Raw genomic sequence first — 21,132 nt, 5'->3', positions numbered from 1 at the left:
TTTGTTTGTATATGAAATACTAACAGATATACTGTAGTACTTCTATTGATGTAAAGTATCTGATTACTTCTTCCACCACTGAAAGTCCCACAGTAACACAAACACTCTAACAGATGGAGGCAGTGGTATTCCAGCAGCTCCTGGTTAAATCCCTGTTTTTGTCAATGGAGTCTGGTGCTAATATACAGTGATGTTTGCTCAGTGCAGCTGGTGGTGGTGACTGATTTCTTATCAATACTGCACCGATTTCAGTGAATCAATCAGCAGAGACTCAGTCACAGTCAAACACACACGTTTATTTTCTTTTAGAAACAAAAAGAGCAGATCTCAGGTCAGATTCCACCTGTGATCATCTAACAAAGTGCTTCTGCCAAATTTAAGAAAGTGCACAAACTTTAATGAGGATTCTCAAATCAACTCACTGACAAAATACAAAACAAAGAAGCTTAAAATGTGTTGGTCCGAAATGAAATCAAAGGGCAACATCTGCAAACATCTGTTTCCTTCAGCTGTTAGAGACAAGTGAGGAGGGAGGAAAAACAAACAGCGAACAGGAGTAAATAGAAAATAATAAAAAGCTTTGGGTCATTAATGTAATTCAATTTATTATCATTTCACTCAGAAAAGGCTCCAACTTGTTCCAGCAAACATTCATCATCACTGAACTCTCCACACAGAGCTTCATCTCAGCTCATACAAAATACAAATACAAAAATATATCCACCACACGTCCAGCTCGCCCTCCAACATCGCTCTACACGGTGACTCCTCCGAGCTCGGAGGTTTAGGTTTAGTGCTACATCAGGACCGGTCCGATTCCGAAAACGTCAACAAATATTTATCCTCAGCTAATGTTCCGAAACAGACTGAAGAAACACCGAACAAACAACACCTCAGCTCTTTACCTTCCTCTTATTCTCTCCATCATTCAGGCAAGTGACTCAGAATACGTTTACACAGCGAAGTTTCTGAATCTGAAGTTTAGGACCAGGACCAGGACCCAGTTTGTTCCTAAACACCTGAATTTAAGGAGACAAAAACAGACCAGATGATGAAGTTTGACTGAATCTTCATCTGTAGAGGAGAACTTCTCTTTTAAAATGTAGTTCATATTCTAACCTTCACTGTTTTGTACTGAGAGACGGAAACTTGGATTTTAATTTTATCGACTGTTAATTTACATAATAATAATAATTTACACTGATAAGGAAACTTCTTCTCTGTTTAAGATGAAACAGAAAATAAGTGACACATTCCTCCTCTAAGTAAACTGGTTTTTAAGAACAGAATCTGTGTTCAGGTCTGTTCATCTGTTCATCAGAGAACTCTTTGTGTTTTGGTTACAGAAGCAGGTGTGTAGGATTGTTCGACGATCTGATTTAACCCAGTGTGAAAACCCTGGAGACAGAGGGAGGAGGGGGTTTATAAGTCACATGACACTGATGGATTGCTGAGGTGGAGCAGAGACAGAATCAAACCCAACAACTGTGACACGAGGAGAATAAAAAGGCTGTGACTGGTCGACACACGGTCAGGCTTTAACCCTTCCTGTCCTCCTCGTCAGTCAGTCAGTCAGTCAGTCAGTCAGTCAGTCAGTCTAACCCTGACCATTGCTGCTGATGTTGTTCTTGTTGTTCTTGGACGTCTTGGTGCTGCTGCCGCTCTGAGGCATCTTCTGCTCGTCCCCGGTCAGCAGAGCTTTAATCTCTGACGGGATCTTCCCCTGATCCATGGCTGAACACCACTGCTTGTACTGTCACCACCACAACAACACAGAGACAGAGGTAAGAGGTAAAGAAACAGGTGAAGTTCAGAGCTGTAAAACATGATCCTGCAGTCAGACCTGAGGGAGAATCAGCTGATTTCCCACAGAGTGACCAGAACCAACCAGAACCAACCAGAACCAAAATATAATCTGTTTCATCACAACTGAGTCTGAACAGCTGATTTTAGTTACTAACAAATGATTGAATGAAGGATTTCACTGGATTAAAAAAGAAGTCGTCAGATTCACTCTGCAGTTAAAACAGTTGATGCTGTTTTAATAAAATGAATCACAGATTTCTACATGAAAACTGAAGCTGAACTGAAGCTCTTTGTTGTATAAAATGTTACAAAACTGTAAAAAGTCAACGAGGTTAAACGTGTTGTTTTTTGTCCAAACACCCCCCAGAAAATATTCAGAGATGAAATGATGATTTTCATTTTACCATTTTAGATTTAGATAAAATAAAAAAGGTTTCTGATGAAATCTGTTGATCAACATAGTTTCAGTTTGTTCAAGAGAAGTGTCATTTTTTATGAGCACTGTTCATTTATTAGTCTAATGTTATTTTAGAATCGATGAAACATTACTGATCGTAGTCACTGGTTTCTGTTTGTTTTAGTTTGAGATATTTCCTGGAAAAACCTCTGGACCATGACAAGAATTAAAGAGGATAAATGACCTCAGTGTTTTCAACTGTTCTTCAGTGTTTTCTTATTTCCAACATGTCTGCAGGTAAACATCTGATTTAAGACCAATGCTGATCAACAAAGGTCTGAGTGTCTGAGTGAGTCGAACATCAACCTTCTGTTTTCTCAGAGTTCATGAACCAAAGTCTGACAGAAACAGTTTCAATGTCAGTGTGGTTAAAACTTTACCATCTCCAGCTCCTCCCTCAGGGCACAGATGGCTCTCTCTTTACTGGAGACCAGTTCCTCCAGATACTGGTACCTCAGTTTCTTCCTGGCTCTGCACTCTCTGGCGCTCTGACGGCTTCGCTCCAGTTTGGCCTTCAGGTCGATCTTGGCAGGTTTACGGCCGCGTTTCCCCGGCTTCTTCACTTTACCAGCCACCATCTGACAACGCAGCACAGTTACACTCAGCTACACAACAAGTACAACAGCAGAAAAGACGAGACACAAATCTATAGCAACAAACGGAGTCAGTGGATGATCTGAGCTGCTCTTTAAATGTCAGGAAATCAGGTTTTAAAATAAGAAACTAAACATCTCATCACTTTCACATCACTCATGACATTAAACACTAACATCAGGTAATCACAGGCTTTTATTACAGATGATTATTTATGACTTTATAACTGATGTTATCTTTACAGTTTACAGTCTGTGACAGGCCCGAAATATTCAAGACCTTTAAATGATATTCCAGACATTTTCAAACCTTCCCAGGACAAAGAGCTCAATTCAAAGCTTTTCGAGACTTTCCAAGACAGAGACGCTGCTAGCGTTAGCTACAGTTAGCTTCGTCTGGCGAACATGTTCTACCACAACTAGCCTCTCAAACGGGTTAGTTACCGTCAGAACAGGTATTAACCAGTCTAACATTTAAACCAGAGTTAACACAGAGCTGGTTAAACCCGGGTACAGTTGGTTAAAGCTGTTTCCAGGTGAACTGGCGATAGTTAGCCACCGTTAGCTTCATGGCTAGCTTCTCACCTTGTTATCATCCATGTTGTTCAGAGCTAACCTAGTTAGCAGCTAGCTGACGTTAGCCACGGTCAGCTAACAGCTCCGTTCACTAAAACACGTAATCAAACAAAGTTAAAGTGAATCCGCGCTAACGAGAATAACTCAGACTAAATTAACCCGGATAATTAACCCGCTGCTGTTTCGCTTTGTTTACATCGTGTTTCCTCATGGCGTCACGCGGTTACGTCAGCAGTGTTTTTTCTTCTTTCAACAAATCTTTATTAGAAAAATGAAAGTGACATTTAACAAACTGAAGCCACAACACAGGTGAGACTAAGAAGTTTGACTTAAATTAAAATGTAATTTAAAGAACAAATTATTTGTGAAAGTGAAACATTAATTTCATAATTTTGTTTTATTTGATAAAATCAAAGTTCTGACAGATTTTTTAAAAATAGATTGAATTCAATGAATTTCAAATTTGAATGTAATTTAGTTTTAATGTGCGTCTTTCTGTTTTTATTCTGTGTGAAGGTAAAAACTGCTGCAGGGACGCAGAGAAAAATAAAAGATAACTGACTCATTCAGATATTTATTTCTTTATTTATGTACAGGTTTTTCAAACTGTCTGAGCATTTTGAATGCTGATTATTGACAAAAGAAAACATGAACAAAACAAAACTTTAACCTCAGAGTAAAAGTTGAGGATCCTTTTTGTCCTTTAATAGTGAACCTGGAGGAGGAGGAGGTTTTTCTGCTTCTTTGTACTGATCACCACTGACTTACTGTCCAGAGAGAATATGTGACAGTAAAGGCATAAAGATAGATAAGAACAAATCTGATAATGATTATTGATCAGCGTTAAAAGAACAATAAATAAACATCTAATAGAATCAGCATTTTTCAATTTAAAACCTCCAATTTTTACCTTCACTTCCCCTCAGTTTAATCATGAACATGATGGAATTAAGAGAGACTTTAAGGGAATAATTAATGGTTTGTGACATATTAAGGTTTTTTCAAAGGATTATCTGAAACAGTTTAAGAGCTTTTAAAGTTGACCAAATAACATGAAAAACATTCATTCATCATTTTTCAGTTAAGGTGAAAATACATTTCCACAGTTCAGTTTTTAGTGGTTTTAACCCTTTGAATTTTAATCTAACTGAAAAATGAACGTCCTTTAAATTAAGGTCCAACTATAATGTGACTTTTAACATTCATCAGTTCAGAAAACCCATTAAGAAGACCTTAAGTTATGACAATCCAATCACTGTGACTTTAACATTCTGATTATTTCACTCTGGGAAACACCAAAAAAATCCAGGTGTTTGGTGTTTAGATGAATCTTAATTTGTCCTTTAACTTGAAAAACTGAGTCCCTTAAAATCCATTTAAAAAACCCTAAATAAACACATCCAGCACATGAATAATGAATTCACAGAATAATCTGTAAACATCGGACAGATTCATTAATGAGGAGTGATTAAGGTTTCAAATATTTTCAGCTGCAGTTTGAGATTTTTATTCAGTAAATGTTGATTAGGTTTATTCATTCATTAATATATTAGAAATATTAAACCCCTTAAGATTTGGACCTAAAACTGACTGTAATCTTTCATTTAAGGTGGAAACTTAATGGATAAATAAACTGCTTTAAATGTTATTAATGCATTTGAGATGGATTATCTTCATGATTTAAAGGGTTTACAAAGAGTAAAAACTCTTTAATTTAAACTCTAAAGGGTCTTGATGCTGTTTGGTCCATTTAACCAAACATGCTCATTCAGTCCATTAAAAAACCAAAAGGTTGGACAAACATGAATTTGCACCTTTATGGTAAAAAATGAAGGTACAGACTGACCTGAAATGTTCTGTACATTTTAAAGAGTTTTTAATCCTTTAAAAACAAATTCAATCCTCCTGAAAGTCCATTAATGCTTTCCATTAAATTCTTACAAAATCTGTTAAGTAAATGAAACTGGATGAAAATCCTTTAAAATTGTATTATTTATGTGTAGCTGAAAATATTCTAAACTTCAATGTGAAAACCTTAAATCTTACGTATCATACATATAATTTAAGGACAAATTAAGGGACGTTTAACAACCAAACACCTGATTCAGACTGAGGTGTTTTCAGGGTAAATTCAGGGTAAATTCAGTGTCTTTAAGGTGATTCTGACAGAGTGTCACAGCTCCTTCATCGATCATCAGGTCTAAATATCTTAAAGCGTCAGATCCAGACAGTCGAGCCGAGCGAAGCCGTTTCTAATGTCACAGTCTGTTCGTTAACAAACGGAGGCTCGTTCATACAAAAAAAAAAAGCTTCATCTTACAGTCTCACATTATTTACAGGTACAGACACAGGATATGTACAAACTGCTCATCCTCTCAAACCTCCGTCCAGCGTCAACGTCCCGAACCTGCAGGAGAGAAAGGTCACAGATGATTGTACGTACAATAATTTACACTTAAAGACACAAGAAAATAAAGTAGAGTTCAGAAACACCAGAGTTATCCTTTAAGGAGTTTTCTGAGGGGTTTTAAAGGTAAGAACAACATCAAAGCCGTCCCTGGATTTTCACTTTGATCTAAAAAATAAGGGATTTCACCTTTTTAAACAACTCAGAAATCATGGAGAAAACCATGAATTATCCCTTTTAAAAGTCATGGATGGTTTAATGCTACTTGGTAAATTAAGGTTTTTTTTTACACTGTTTAAAAAACCTGGAAAACTGAAGCATCTGAAAAGTTAAGGGCTACTTTCTGTGCTAATGATGTTCCAGTCTTTAGGTCCCTGATGGGTTTGTCAGGTTTGAGCTCGGTCTTTATTCTACAACATGAAAATCTGATTTCTAAGAAGGTGGATTTTCCTCTGTTGATGGCGTCAGGCTAACAGTTTCTGTGCTAAGCTAGGCTAAACATGTCCGCCGTCTGACCTCTCTAAGAAGTGGTTGTTCTCTGCCAGCTCTTTGACCACGCCCTCCATCTCCTCCTTCAGCTTCTTCATCCTGAAAAACAAGATGGAGTCAGTGATGTCACAGACGTCTCAGGTCTGATGTCACGTGGTCACAGAGACGTCGTGTCCACTCACCCGAGCGTCATCTCCACCAGTGTGTTCTGACTCAGGTACGCCTGAGGCTTCATTCCACTGGACACCAGAGGAAGAACCTTCTGAGGCAGCTGTTCCTGCAGCTGGACGACAGACAGACAAACAAACAAACAAACAAACAAACAAACAAACGGTTGATTAGCAGCACAGTAATTTAACCTCCTGAGAGCGGAGCGTTGACTCTGTCTGCAGGTTTCATTTCTCCTGCTGTGTGGGATCAGTGTAAAAACTAAACCTCTGAACAGGAAGTAGTTTTATTTTACTGTTTAACAAAATAAAGTCATCAGTGAGTAAAAGTGTTTATGTCAGTGTCTAAACATTACAACATCTGAAATCCCTCTGACTGTTAAACGACTGTAACTCTGAACATTTTCCTGTCGTCACATCAAACAACCAAAGTTACTGAGCAGAAAGTTTCAGCCAGAAACTGTGTTCCTCTGATCTCAGCTGCAGACCGTGTTCACAGAGACGACACATCAGATACTTTAAGTGTATCTGTTGTCATTACTTTTGGCAGCAAAATATTCAGGGACTTCTACTTGTAATGGAGTATTTTCAGTGTAGTATCGGAGTATTTCCTCGACCACAGCTGACGTCTGTTGAACACCTGTTGTTTACCTTGATGGCTCTCTCCATCAGCATGGTCACCTCCTTCTCGATGCTGATCAGCTGACCCGACAGGCCGAGCAGCTGCTTCCTCACATGATGAACTTTCCTGAAAAACACAAACGCAACACGTCACCTCTCACGCCGTCACCGAGCAACAGAGACGGTGACCATCATCATCATCATCATCATCATCATCATCATCATCAGTCGTGTGTGTTTTACCTCATCCACTCTTCACTCTTGGAGATGAAGAGACGATATTTCATGGCACATTCCTCCGTGAACAGAGACCGGGCTTTACTGGCATGAAGAACCAACTTCTGTCTGTCAGAGAGACAACACACACACACACACACACACACACACACACACAGGTCAGGACTTCAAAATAAAAGCCCAGACTGATGCCGTGCTTCAAACTGCAGCTCAGTGAACCTACTTGTCAAATTTATGGATCTGTTCCTCGTTGTAGGGCAGACCTGAACACAGGACATGAGAACAGAAACCGAGTTCAGCACCGTGACGTTTTGATCTTAAACGTGTTTTTATGTCAGTGAAGACGAACGTCGTGAGCTGTCGTCTGTTTGTGTTGATAAACTCACGTCTCTCTGCTTTGTCCTTCTTGAACTGTTGGTAGATGGCCGTGATGGCGTCCAGCAGCACTTTGATTTTCTCCACGCTGCAGAGACGTCACACACTCATTTATTACACACACACACACATCAGTGGGTTTACTGTACGTGAACACACACACACAGTCTTACTTCCTGTCCTTGGGGTGCGTTCCCACTTGTTGTGTCCAGCTGTCGGTCAGCAGGCCGCCGGGGAGGAATTTACTCTTGATGTCTTGTGTTGTTCGTTCGATGGGCTCCAGAGAGCTGGAGATCTGAACACATCAGGGTTTACTGTAAGTATCGACTCTCAGCCGCACATTCAAACATTTTAGAACTCTGACCTTAAACCAGATGAAGGATCTTCAGGAAGCAGAGAAACAAGCGGAGCTAACGTTAGCAGCAGCTCCGCTAACAGCTGAAGCTACTTTATTCAGAGTTTTAGTGATCAGTGTGTTCAGCCTCCACCCAGTGTCACCTCAGTGTTCAGGGTGCTGTGATGCAGCTACTACGTCTCTGACGATGTAAACAAACACTGAGGAAGTTATTCGCTCTGGCATTTCCTGTTTCTTATCAAACACACAGTGTGTGATCAACATGTTAAATACTCACTCTGAGAACTTTCTTGTGCATGTCTGAGATCTCGTCGTACTCCGTCGTCAGCATGTTGGCCTGCATCAGCACCTCGAACCTGCACGACAACACAGAGGTCACTGTGGGTGAGCTGCTGCTCACACACAGGAGCTCATGATGTTTATCAGAGAGACGCTCACAGCTGCTCAGTCTTCTCCAGTATCTGTGTGCAGTAGTTACACAGGTGGAAAACCTCGGACTTCTTGTGTTGAATCTCGCTGTAGTCCTCCTTCATCAGCTCACTAGATCAAAACAACACATCCAGAATAAAGAGGTGAGGACAAACCTGCAGCGCGTTCTGATCCACCTCATGTTTATAAATGAAGGAAGTGAGCCTCGTCTGAACTGATCTGCTCAGAGGGGACAGTTCCTCCTCCAGCAGACCTGCTCTGTCCTGGATCTGAAAACCAAGCTCGACCTCGCTGCTCTCTGTGAACTTACATCAAACCACGAACTCCTTTCCGTACCAGCTCCTGATAAACCAGCAGAGACTCGGAGGTCTTCCATAAATGTCCAACGTCGCCTGCAAAAGTCTGAACAACAACAACAGGAGGGTCAGAGTTCATCAGTTCCTGTTGTGACTGCAGTTAAACAGGCGTCTGTCAGCCAATCACAGAGCAGGATTCTCAGTGGTTATCAGATATTAAACAAAAAGCAAATGGAGTCAGAGCTGTTGAGCACTTCAAACTGTCTCCTCTCTGAGTCCTGAACTCCAGGTTTGAATCCACAGCCTCAGTCATTAACACGTGCTGATTTAAGACACAGTCTTTGTCAGACAGCTGTAAACTATGACTGATGAGAAGGATGAAAACTGTGGCTCTGATCTGTTGTTTCCTTTAGCTGCCGTTCATGAAATCATTTTCACAGACATCAAACAGTGACTGTGGTGAAAATGAAACCTGAACTGGCTGCACTGAAACTTCTGCTCTTCCTCTTTAAGTTTAGGTGAATCTTATTTTGTACCTTGGCGTAGCTGGCGTCCAGGTCCAGATCGTAGCGGGGCTGAACTTTAGGAGGACTGGCTGTGAAGAGAAAAATACTCCGAGTTAAACCTCCATCACCGTCCTCTGTGGTTTTAATTTAAACATTTAAAATGAAAGATGTCGGTATTAATCTGTCTGTCGCCGCCCTGCTGGTGGCCGACTCTCACTACGTACGGTCTTCGAAGATGAGTCCGACGGTGGCGACGGACTCGCGGCTGACGAGCATGATGGGATTGTCTCTGGAGGTCTTGGGGAAAGTCTTGGCCTGGCGGTTGGGGTCGAGGACGAGGCGGCGGCCCTCGTACAGCAGCTCCTGGTTGTGAAGCGGGATGCTGGTCCTGCGGGACAGCAGCTCCTGGAACAGCGCCGCCCTGTGGACACGAGGAGGACAGCAGCTTTCAGACACACAGGAGGACTGTTGACATCATTTCCTGTCTAATGCCTGACGGGTCTCTTACGTGTTGTACTCGTGGATGTAGACGTGGTGCAGCGTGGCCTGCTGCAGGCTGAAGACGTACACCACGGTCCTGTGCAGGATGTCGTTGGTCTCGGCGAAGAACTGGTCGAAGCCCCAACATTTCTCCTGGTCGGCCTCCAGGATGTTGGCGAGGACCGGAGTCAGGAGGCTCTGAAGACCCCTGAAACACCAGACCAGAGGAGGACACGGTCTGTGGTGAAAAACCAGATCACTCCTGACCCTGGAAACAACCGCTCAGTGGAACCAAATATATAAACCTTTAAATGTTTCATACGTCAGAAAGAGGAAACAAACACCAGGACAACATTTGGACGTTTAGGCATCATGTAGTTAGCTTCAGCTTCTCGTTCAGTTTTTGTTTGATCGGAGCGTTTACAGTAAAGATGAGCGAGGAGGGAAAAGCTGCATCATCTCAGCAGGTTTATTCAGGGTTTAGATTTTTGTCTGCTCAGCAGAATACTCCTGAAAGCTCATCCAGAGACTCTGCTGATGGTTTCTGAATCGTCTTCTCTCAGTTTAAATAAATCTGTTTGCTATAAGAACTACTGAAAGAGAGAAAGTGCAGTTAGTTCAGGTTAAATTAGACTGATGTACCAGAACCAGACTGTGTAAAAGTGACCTCGGTATTTATTCTTCTTCTGTATTTATGTTGTTCAGCAGCTAATCTCCTTCTTGTGAAGCTGTTTCTGGGTTTTAAAAAGGTTCAGTGAGACGTGCAGCTGATCTGTGACAATAAAAACACTGAGGTCTGAGTGGAACAGACTGAGAAACCTCTTCATATTATCTCTGGGCTGTAGAAACACCACCGTACTGACAGAGTCACATCTTACTTGGACAGACTGCAGGACACCGGCATCTCTGTGCTCCACTCGATCTTCCCGTTCTCACACTTCTGATGACCGGAGATTGTCCCAGACGGTTTCTCTGTGATGATTTTATACCTGAGACAAACAAACATCTCACTCAGTGTAATTCCTGTCCTGTGAGACGAGTTTACCTCTCCTCTCTCTCTCTCTCTCTCTCTCTCTCTTACATGACTTCTTTGTTCCTGCGCGGCCCTTCGAACGGTCTGAACGGGAGGCTGCCGGTGGCGGCGTGGTAAAACGTGACGCCGATGCTCCACAGATCCACCGTGGCTCCGTATTTCTTCTGGTGGTCTTTTCTCAGCACGGCTCGCTCGTACATGTCCGGGTGCTGCACAGGAAAGACATCGACAAGAGGTCAGAGGTCAACAGGTGCAGACACTCACGCTGAGAGACGACTGGACGAAGCCTTCTGTCTTTATGAATCATCTTGAATGTCTCCTGTTTAATCTGTTTTATTCTTGTTCCACTTTACAAATGAACACTTCCACAAACTCCAGAATTTCCTCTTTTAAATGATAATATGAAGTTGACAGGTTCAGCTGTCAGACGCCAACATTAACCTGAGGAAGTTCAGTCAGAGAGCAGCACAGCAACCAGGAAGTGTCTCTGCAGTGACAGTGACAGTCATGTGACTCACCAGATACTCCTCGGTCCCGTACAGAGACACAAACTGCTCGTCGTCCTCCAGCTCTCTGGCGGCTCCGAAGTCCGTCAGTTTGTAGACGGAGCAGCCGTCCTCTCCGATCACCCTCATGATGTTTCCCGGTTTGATGTCCCGGTGAACGATGCCGTACTCCCTCAGGTGGTTCATACCTGCCACTGCAGGAGCCACAACAGCCAATCAGAGAGCTTCCTAACAGTACGGCTTTTCACCCAGAAACACAAGGTCTGTCGCCAGCACAGAGTAAACAAAGTGAATTACAGAGCAACACCTGCTGAGTTTTTACTGCTCCTCACCCACATCATGAAGAACTATGAGGAACTCGTCCTCTGGGAGTCCGTAAGCGTTGGACGACTCCTCTAACACTGTGTACAGACTTCCACAGGGACAGTACTCCATCACCAGGACCTTATGACGAGTGTTGGACTGAGGGGAAGAGGAGGAGGTCAGAAACATGTTAACACTCATGAACCTAAAGGAAATGAAGCCTCGTCTCCTCCGTCACTGACCTCCTCCTCCACAGCGAAGAGTTTAACGATGTTTTTGTGGTTTAGTTTCTTCAGAACCTCAAACTCTCTCATCTGGACGTCCAGCGGCCGCAGAAAACTCAGGTTGTTAAAGACTTTGACTGCGTACAGGTCGCCGGTTTTCTACACAGACACAAACAACATGTTTTATTATATGGAGACATGAAAACATCAAACTACAGAGCTGCGACCAAAGCTTCTCTTTGTTACTCCTGTTACAGTCCGACCCTGAATCACTTTCCCACAAGGAAATGTCTTCATTTTAGTACGACCACAGAGGTTCAGGTGACAGAAACAGAGTCTGCAGGTTTGTGTCTGAGCAGCTGGAGAAGAACCTCTGAATCGTCTCTGAACTCTGCAAACCAGTGAAATAAACTGAGGCTTGTGCAGACTCAGCACACCCATATAAAAGCCCCTGTTCTGATTAGATCTGCAGACCTGAGGTGTCAAACAGTCACTTCAGGTTCAGACTGATCCTCTGACTTTGAAGATTTTGGGGAAATTCCCTCTTGTACAGTTTTACAGCCTGAAGGTTTGAAATCTTCTGGATCGACTACAAACACACAGTGATGTGATCTGTGGGAGGTGATTCCACTGAAACCTGAGCTGCAAACGTATGAAATTAAATCTGAAGGTTTTCAGATCTGAGAGGAGAAACATTATTCTGCAGCATCCCTGCACTGACAATGTTTTCAGTTTCTACAAATGTGAACACAATCTGTGTTTTCCTCTCATCCTCAAATCTCCATCAGCTCCTGGTTAAATCCCTGTTTTGGTCAGTGGCAGTCTGGTGCTGATAACGTGATGTTTTTTGGTTCTCCACTGAACTGAAAACCTGAAAAGATACTTCTTCACTCTGATGTAAAGATTTCCCATCAAACCCTCCTGTGCTGTGATTGGCTGTGAGCTCTGACCCAGCAGCAGCAGCTCAGGTGAGTTCTGGGTCGTACCTTGTGTCGGCCGCGGTAAACGTTGGCTGTGGCTCCCTGACCCAGCAGGTCTGAGATGAGCCACAGGTAGTTGGTGGTGCTCTGCATCCTGACGGCTGCAACTGATCCTGAAAACACACAAACAGCTGATCAATACACCAGGATCTGATCGATAACAATCAATAAACCAGCAGCCAGGAGAGCTGCTATCAAACCTTAACAATCCTCTGGAGGATCAGCGAACATCTGGTCCTGATTTAAAACAGTCCAATCATGTTCAAACTACAGAATCACTTCACGTGTTCAGGATCTTACATCTGTTTCACGTTCTTTGCCTTTTAGAGTCTGATTATTCTCTGTCTCTGTGAAGCAGCTGTTAAACTGTCAAATGCTGTGAAAACCTTTCACCTCTGACTCTGGGATAAAACAGATTTCACTGAATGGAAACTATGGACCGAATAAACTGGATAAACTTGATGCGTTCCTCTTATGTAATGTTTCTACTGTCAATCCATATGAAGCACAGAACCAGACTCTGCTACATGCTAACGCTCAGTGTACAGACAAACAGACCTGCTCTCTCCTCCTGGCTGCAGACTGTAGACGTTAGTGTGTCGGTTTCAGTCTCGGTTTTATTCTGAGTCAGAAAGCTTCACCTCTTCAGATAAAACTGTGAAATCATGTTGAATGTGTCGTTGGCGGCTGAAACCACAGACACCACAGGTTCAGCTCTGAGCACAGGTGAGACACTGCAGGTGTTCCCGGCTCAAATTTACTGCGTTTTTACACTCTATATGTTAATAATGTCACGGTAATAAAGTAACGGTAGAAACGCTGTAAAGGTTTAAATTATAAATAAAGTTTATATTTCTGTACGGTCGATGCGTCATGACGTCACTGCGTCTCCGGGAAATTCCCGTTTCAGGCCTCAAACGTTCAAACTCACCGTGACGAGACACAGACACGGCAGATTCTAATCATTACATTAACATACATGAGTTTAATGGAGATGAAGCTGCGGACATTTAACACCTGAACCTCTGAATAAATCCTCCACCGGAGCGTTAACACGGACACAAACACCGGAGCCGTTCACGTTAGCTGATAAATAAAAACACACACACGGTGCAGCTACCGGTTACACGAACCCACTGACTGTTGAATTAATGTTGAAACATTCGTGTTTTCGCTGCAGGAGCTGTTTTCTGATGTATTTTCACTTTCTGTAGCCGGACATGAAAATACGATCATGTCGTGCTAACAAGCTAACGGTTCAAACTGCCCGACAAAACCGGGTCCGTTCGCTAACATGTCAGGCTACAGAAGGGTGGCGGTGAATACCGCGTCTTTAAGGTTTTTGTCGTATAAAATTAATCATAATTATTTTGTTTATTTCCTCACCCTTCTTTCTGCGGCCGATTCCTCCTCTTCCGTTGTTCCCTCGTCATGTGACAATCGCGGACCAATCAGGACGGAGAGTTAGCGAAGGGGGCGTGGTTAAAATGAGAAGTTAGGTTACCGTAATGCTCAGATGAGAAGCGGCAGATAAAAATGTTCGCGTGTTGAAACAGCTCTTTACAGGCTTTTGTCGTTCTGTTATTTCAGCTTTTAATGTTTTAAACTGGAATCAAAACTTCCTTTGTACCCCTGAGGACTGCTCTGGTAAAAGAGCGCTAATGTGTCCAGGTGCTCACTCCTGGCTCTGATGCGTTATTACGGTAGAACAAGGGAACTATTTGGAAACCGATACTTAACTGTTAGGTAAGAAAAATATCGATACTCACTGTTAATGCAAGTACTGATCATCATAGTGGCTCCATCAGAATGATATGAACTGAATTTGAATGTATCTTTATTTGGACATCACACAGAGAGGACAGCCTCTCACTGAGTCTCTGTGTGTCTCTTTGTGGTCATATTACATTTACTGGGCCCCTGTCCGGTCCTCATGGGGCCGCTCCATCATGGGTTTTATCCTCAGCAGTTCATGTGCAGCATGGCAACAAAAACAATGCGATGATGCAGCCAATAAACACACAGTGATTGTTACTGCAGTTACAGAGTTCAGACAGAGGATGGCAGCACAGGCTCCAAACAGGAGACCAACACTCACTCAGGTGCAGATAATGTGATTAAATACATCACATAGAAATAATGAATCACTGTGCGCAGGAAACCTGTGTGTGAATATGAGTTTTATTTCAGACATAAATCTTTTCCTCTCCACAGTCAGGAATAAAGTCTGGACTCATTTTGCCTTTTTCTTTGACGTTGTGCAAGTTGAAAAATGTCAATAGAATAATGTTGACTTATTTATCTTTATTATAGATACTGCACTGATGCTGTTCATATATATATATATCCTGACACAACAATGTGATCATGTGAAATCAAACAATCTGGGATTTAAAAGCTGAACTTTTTAAAACAAACATGAAGAATTTCAGTTGTAATTTTGCCTCTAATACGAGGACTTATTGAATCCTCAGGTAGAAAGAGACGAGTTAAACAGCTGCTCGTTACCTGAACATAAAGTTCAACTCTCTGAGTGACTCCAGAGAAAGTCTGAAGTTTATAATTTTTGTGTTTTTTGTTTCAGGTGATTGAAAATTAAAGTTCTGTCTGAGAGAAACCACAGAAGTTATAAAGCTGAATCAAGGATCAGTTTTTATCTTCACTCACCAATCATCACACAGACACAAGTTCAAAAGTTCACTCACTTTATATTTAACAAAAAGAAAAAAAAAATCAGCATTTCATGAGTTACAACAGCTTATGGTGGCAGCTGGATGGGCTGTACAGGTCCATCTGATACTCTGGTTTACAGGTAAAGCAGTCATTGTATAAAAACGCAGAGTTAGTGGAAATTAAACAAACATGACGAACCAAATGTTGGTCATCTCCACAAACGTCCTCGCAAAGCACCATGGGATCAAAACGGATGAAGGACATTTAAAAAAAAAAAAGAAACAACACAAACTTCTGTTTTTTCCTGTTTGAAGCTCCGATAAAAACCTGGAGACAAAAGTGCTTTTTAAAAAAAAACAAAAAACAAAAAAATGACTCAGCCTTTTTCAATCTTTTTTCTTTTTCTACTTTCTTTGACCTTTTTCACCCACGTTCCTCACGATCTGTACAAAATGTCGAAGCTCGGCCCGAAGCCGTCGACTCTTTAACGACACAGAGCAGTTTGATTTGTCTCGTTTCCATCTGTCACACGTCTCCTGGATTTTATTCTGGCTCCATAATAAACATGAAGCTTTAACAGAGTCTGGAGGAACATTTGTTTGGTAAATTAATCTGATAAGCACCAAACCTCAGGATGCTCTGATTTAGACTAAAAATCACATTTGGAAAAATGTAAAGAGCTAAAAATTGGAATGAAGCGTCTGATGTGTTCAGATGATCAGATCCAGACTTCAGTCAAAACTTAACTCATTTTAAGGGGCTGAAAGTTTTGGTGCCGATGATGAACGGCAACATCTGCGTTAGTTTCGATGTCTGCTCTAAAATAAAGATATAAAATGCAAATTGTTATTTTTCAAATGTTAATGTTAAGCTGTATTTCATTTACACAACATTCTTCTACACCTTCTTGTGTAAAGATGATATTTAATAATTGGTATCTTCTAACTTTTTATAGAAATGTGTTTTTTAAATTTCTCAATTTATGGTGTTAAAAAAGTTTTATTTTCTACCAAAACTCCTACATGAGTAAAATTAGTGCCCTTAGATTTCTCAATTCCCTCACATTTTTAATTTGTACCCTTCAAATATTAAATCATAAACTAAATCAATTCCCTTGAAATAATGATCTGACCTTTTAGATGATGTTAAAGTTTGAATTAAACAACATTTTGTTCATGTCCCATAAAACAGAAAACATCAGTTATCCTGTAAATTCACAGAGAAAATAACTTTCAATGATCAAACAGATGTTTTCCAGTTCAAACAGTTTCTTGTGAAAAAAAAAGAACGAATTATTCATGTGAGGGAAGAATTTAGAGCAAATTTCCCAAAACAAAGTTCCCCATCATCAACCAGACTCAGTAAATCTGATGTTTACAGTCAGAAATCTCTTCACCACGTCAGTCACTTCCTAAAACACACAAACCAAACGTCCACCTTTAAACGAGTTCACTCCAGCTGCGTGAAACTACAAAGTTTTGTACCGGAAATCAGCTAAAAAAATAAAAAGTCCTGTAAAGTGCAGTTAGCGAATGAGAACCTCTCCCCAAAAAAAATAAGAGTTTGATGTGGATGTGTGCGCGTGATCGGCCTGAAAACACACCTGGATGTGTGAGCAAGTGATTGTACCACAGGTGGCTCTCGGCTGGTCGACAGATGTGGGCAGATGTTGAGGGTGTACGGAGGCAGCAGGGAGCCAAGAATATATGTTTATGTACCGGTCCAAGAGAAGACTGGACTGTTAGGCGTCGTCACTGGTTTCTAGTGGTTTGGGTTTCTGTTCAGATAACTGAGAATCCAAAAGCCTCAAAATATCACTGCATTGTACAAAATTTTAATTTTAGAGTCGTAAAATCTGATTTCTCTTATTTCACAAATCAAAATTTTAAAATCTTCTTCACATGTAATAATTATTTTATGCACAGAAATTATCATCTTGTGCACACTCTACATCAGATCCATATTCTGTGCAAAGTTAAATCTTGTTTGCACAAGATTCATCAAATATTGGCACTTTGTGGCCTCCATATACAGTAAGTTTATTTGTAAATGTTGATGATAATTTCTGGAAAATGTGGAATTTATCTCCACCAGATGGCACAATGTTTTTCTTAATTAAAGCTTCGATAATATTTTATTTATTTAAGTGGCCAATTGTGCTCAGATGACTTTTGATGATAAATTTGTAAGAGTCGTGTAGAATTAAAAAAATTGTATTTAAATAAATTCATGATACCTAGGCCTCGGTTGGTAGCGTGGGTTTAGGCTTTTCGCAAATATTATTGAAAATTAAAATTAAATTTTCTTAAATGAAAAAAAGTGTTTGTTGTCTCACAACCTTTTTCAAGTTAAAACAGACTAAAACTGTCTCGTTAAGACAAACTTTTCTGTGTTTTGTGTTAAACATGTTGAAACTCATGATATGTTGGAGGTGTGTTCGTAAAGCGTTAGATTGTCTTCAAATTCATGCTGGTGTTATTTTTTTTTCTTTTAAGCTGAACAATGAACCAAACGTTTTCTTTGATGACGAGGGAGGGAAACATGGCAACACTCCTCCGACGATTTCAGACGATGCAACAAAATGAAGTTATCTTGAAAAATATATTTCTGGAGAAGCAAAAAGACAAAACCTGATCTATGGAAAAAAACAAAACAAAACAACAAACAGATTGTTGACACAAGCGTCAAGGCAACAGATTCAATGCTGCCTCGTGTTTCACCTCTGGTCCCAGCTTCCGGGTTTTTTTTTTCCGACTCAACTCCCGACATCTGCCTCCACATTGTTAGAAAAAAACAGATTATTTTGGCACAACAGTCCTTCAAACATCAGATTAACTTTAACAGACACTAAAGACCTGGATATGTTCTTCGATTTGACTGATCTGAGATTGTCGCCGTACGTTTGGAGTGATATTCTGTAGAAAAATATAATGAGGCAATATAAAAAAAGACGGAATGAAAAGTACTGCAAGAATTCAATGGATAGATTTACAATGATTTTCTATATAGCTTATAAATACGTTATCTACACAATATGTGGTACAAAAATACTATATAGCATTTAGTGGGCACTGGATTTCCTTTGTGTTTTTTTCCTCAAAAGTAACAACAACAACATAAAAAAAGATAAAGATGTGTAACTGGTCAGGCACAAGATCGTGTTCTTGGTGGGAAACGCTGCGTCCTCCACAAAACAGGGATTAAAAGGCAAAAAAAAAAAAAAAGAATCAAATGAGGGAGTGGAGGATGAACTGATGGATGCACCCTGTGTTCGCTGTGCGGCTTTGGGTCGGTTCAGTTGCAGTCAGGCATTTGAACGTTTCAGTGAGAACATGTTAAAACAACAAGCGTACGTTTTGGTTTAAATCCTGTCTGAACATCATGACCATGATGATGATTTTCTGGATGTGAGTCATGTGACACTGACCTCACCTCTGACATTTAGTGGAGAAAGAAAATGTACGGAGGCCCCGAGTGGACACGAGGGGCTCTGAAGAGTTTTATCAAACATTAAAGGATAATTCTGCTGTTTTCTAACCTGAGCCTGATGCTCCCACATTCTGGGTCTAAATGATTCACAGGGACAAAATTGTCCACATCAACGGTCGTTCACTAAAAATCTTATTTTTGTCGCTGACAGTCAGATTGTTCTTCTCAGAGTTGGACAGCATGATGATAGGATTCCTACAGAGACAGAGCTTTTTATTAAAGAGGAAGATCCTTTTAGTTTAACCAGAAACATCTCTATATATCTCTACCAGACTCCATTGACAAAAACAGAGATTTAACCAGGAGCTGCTGGAATACCACTGCCTCCATCTGTCAGTGTGTCTGTGTTACTGTGGGACTTTCAGTGGTATAAAAAGCATTCGGAGACTTTACTGAAGGTAAAGTAAAACAAAATAACACAGACACACTCACAGATGGAGGCAGTGGTGTTCCAGTTCTGTTCTGTAAAATTCCTGTTTTTGTCAATGGAGTCTGGTAGTGATATATAGAGATGTCTTTGTAGGAGTCCTACCCATATTCCTGAGTAATCCATTGGATTACACTGCAGCAGCTGCTGAACCCAAGGTTTTTGTCCCTATCAACCAATTACACCCAGATACATGAGAAATAAGAGCCAGGTTCAGAAGCCAGGTTATCCTACCTGAACCAGTACTAGTCCAGTCCTCTGCAGCCTCGTCAGGACTCTCAGATCAGCTCCTGGATAATAAATATGTGCCTTGTCATGTTATTGCTTCAGCTCAGAACTCGTTCCCGGGTCTTTCCAGCTCAGCACATGACTCACATCCACGACAGACACGATCCTATGAACCGTTTCGTTAAACAATGAAGAGGAGGTAAATTCAAATCAAAGACCCAGTACCACGTTCTCTGCCACTGGAAACCGGCGTCTTCCTCCAGCCGCTCCCGATCCAGTTTACATGGTAACTACAGACAAGATGGCTGCCGGGCGGCGGCGGCCGGGGAGGAGCCTCCGCCTCCTGTAGCTGTGGATGTTTTTCATATTTGGCATCAGATAAGTTAAACGTCCGCTGCTCAGTTTTCACCGTGTGCTTTTTGTCCTTCAGCCTCTTTTTCTCCTGGTTTAAGGCAACTTATATTTGTGATGATTTTAATAAAACCTTTTCTTAAAAAATGTACAAATTTCTTAATACAAACCTCCATGGCATCATCAGTAAACACTGTATAGAAAATATATAAATATGCTTTTCTCTTTTTCAATGTACAAATGTTCTGCAGCTCCATTTCTCTTTTTTTCCTTTTTTCCTCCTCACTCCTCCTGAGTCGTCAGTCTCTCTTTCCCATTTTTAACCTCATATATGCACAATTGCTATTTACAGTGAGGGGGCGGAGCTGTGTGGAGGGGGTGTGGCAGGGTGGGAGGGGTTTGGTGGGGGGGTTGGCTCACGAAGAGTCCGTGCAGGGCGACGGCGGCGGCGGGTAGAGGTGGTGGGAGTAGCTGCGCTCGGTGTAAGGCGACGGTGGGCAGCTCTCACAGTTCTCCTCCGCCGACAGGTACTGGCTGCGGGGCGTCGGCGGCGGCGGGAAAGGCTCCGAGTCGTAGTTGAGGTCGCTGGTGTAGCCCTTGGCGGCGGCGGCGGCAGAGGCAGCGGCGGCGCTGGACTTGAAGGGCGCCCGGCGTCCCGGCGTGTAGTCGCTGTCGCACACGTCGGTGCTGCAGGGGGTGGTGGGAGGGGCGAAGTGGCGGTAGGTGTAGGGCCGGTAGCTGAGGAGGGAAACACACACTCACTAACTCAGGCTCTGGTTTCTTTAGTGGAAACACAAGTTCATTTTCTCCACTTCCTGGAAAAGTTCCTGCAGCCTCTTTCCACAAGAATCTAAACACACTCTCACTTCTTCTACAGAAGATGAAGACGTTAAGCTGCAGTTTAATGTTTCAAAGTGTTTGAAAGCTGCTCTGTGTGGACTCGGGGGATTGTTGTAAACGTTCACATGTGCTGCAGGAATTCCTCCAAGTCACAACACAGCAGACTGTAATCCTGCAGCATGATTACATTTCCAAACCAGATCCATTACTCTGGTATTCTCCTAAACACACAAGATGGAGGAAAATGGAGCCCAGTTTTCTGGGGGAGGATTTGAGGAATTCAG

The 21,132-nt window shown here is 41.7% G+C and overlaps 3 protein-coding genes across 3 annotated transcripts in view; all 3 read right to left on the bottom strand.

The window, feature by feature from the left end:
- Positions 1–275: 275 nt before the first annotated feature.
- On the bottom strand, positions 276–3,669 carry crebl2 (cAMP responsive element binding protein-like 2). Its single transcript, XM_018674895.1, has 3 exons — positions 3,442–3,669; positions 2,644–2,841; positions 276–1,753 (listed from the first exon to the last, which is right to left on the bottom strand). The coding sequence occupies exons 1-3, from the start codon at positions 3,454–3,456 to the stop codon at positions 1,598–1,600; spliced, it is 369 nt and encodes a 122-aa protein (XP_018530411.1). The 5' UTR covers positions 3,457–3,669; the 3' UTR covers positions 276–1,597.
- A 328-nt stretch (positions 3,670–3,997) lies between these two features.
- tbk1 (TANK-binding kinase 1) lies at positions 3,998–14,360 on the bottom strand. The gene is made up of 21 exons (XM_018674896.2): positions 14,227–14,360; positions 12,847–12,953; positions 11,879–12,019; positions 11,666–11,795; positions 11,346–11,527; positions 10,876–11,036; positions 10,673–10,783; positions 9,823–10,002; positions 9,539–9,735; positions 9,345–9,403; positions 8,823–8,914; positions 8,522–8,623; positions 8,361–8,439; positions 7,902–8,023; positions 7,740–7,816; positions 7,577–7,616; positions 7,360–7,461; positions 7,147–7,243; positions 6,511–6,611; positions 6,356–6,427; positions 3,998–5,839 (listed from the first exon to the last, which is right to left on the bottom strand). Exons 2-21 carry the CDS (start codon positions 12,931–12,933, stop codon positions 5,800–5,802), a joined length of 2,172 nt encoding a protein of 723 aa, XP_018530412.1. The 5' UTR covers positions 12,934–12,953; positions 14,227–14,360; the 3' UTR covers positions 3,998–5,799.
- A 1,168-nt stretch (positions 14,361–15,528) lies between these two features.
- Positions 15,529–21,132, bottom strand: part of lrp6 (low density lipoprotein receptor-related protein 6) — a 39,772-nt gene continuing 34,168 nt past the window's right edge. The window contains 1 exon segment of the mRNA XM_051077759.1: positions 15,529–20,746. Within this exon segment, the coding sequence (XP_050933716.1) occupies positions 20,425–20,746 (322 nt within the window). The 3' untranslated portion in view covers positions 15,529–20,424.

Source organism: Lates calcarifer, linkage group LG18, assembly GCF_001640805.2.
Source record: "Lates calcarifer isolate ASB-BC8 linkage group LG18, TLL_Latcal_v3, whole genome shotgun sequence".
In the NCBI taxonomy this organism is placed as follows: Eukaryota; Metazoa; Chordata; class Actinopteri; family Centropomidae; genus Lates; species Lates calcarifer.
The sequence above is the reverse complement of the archived record's forward strand: the minus strand, read 5'-3'. Positions and strand labels throughout refer to the sequence as shown.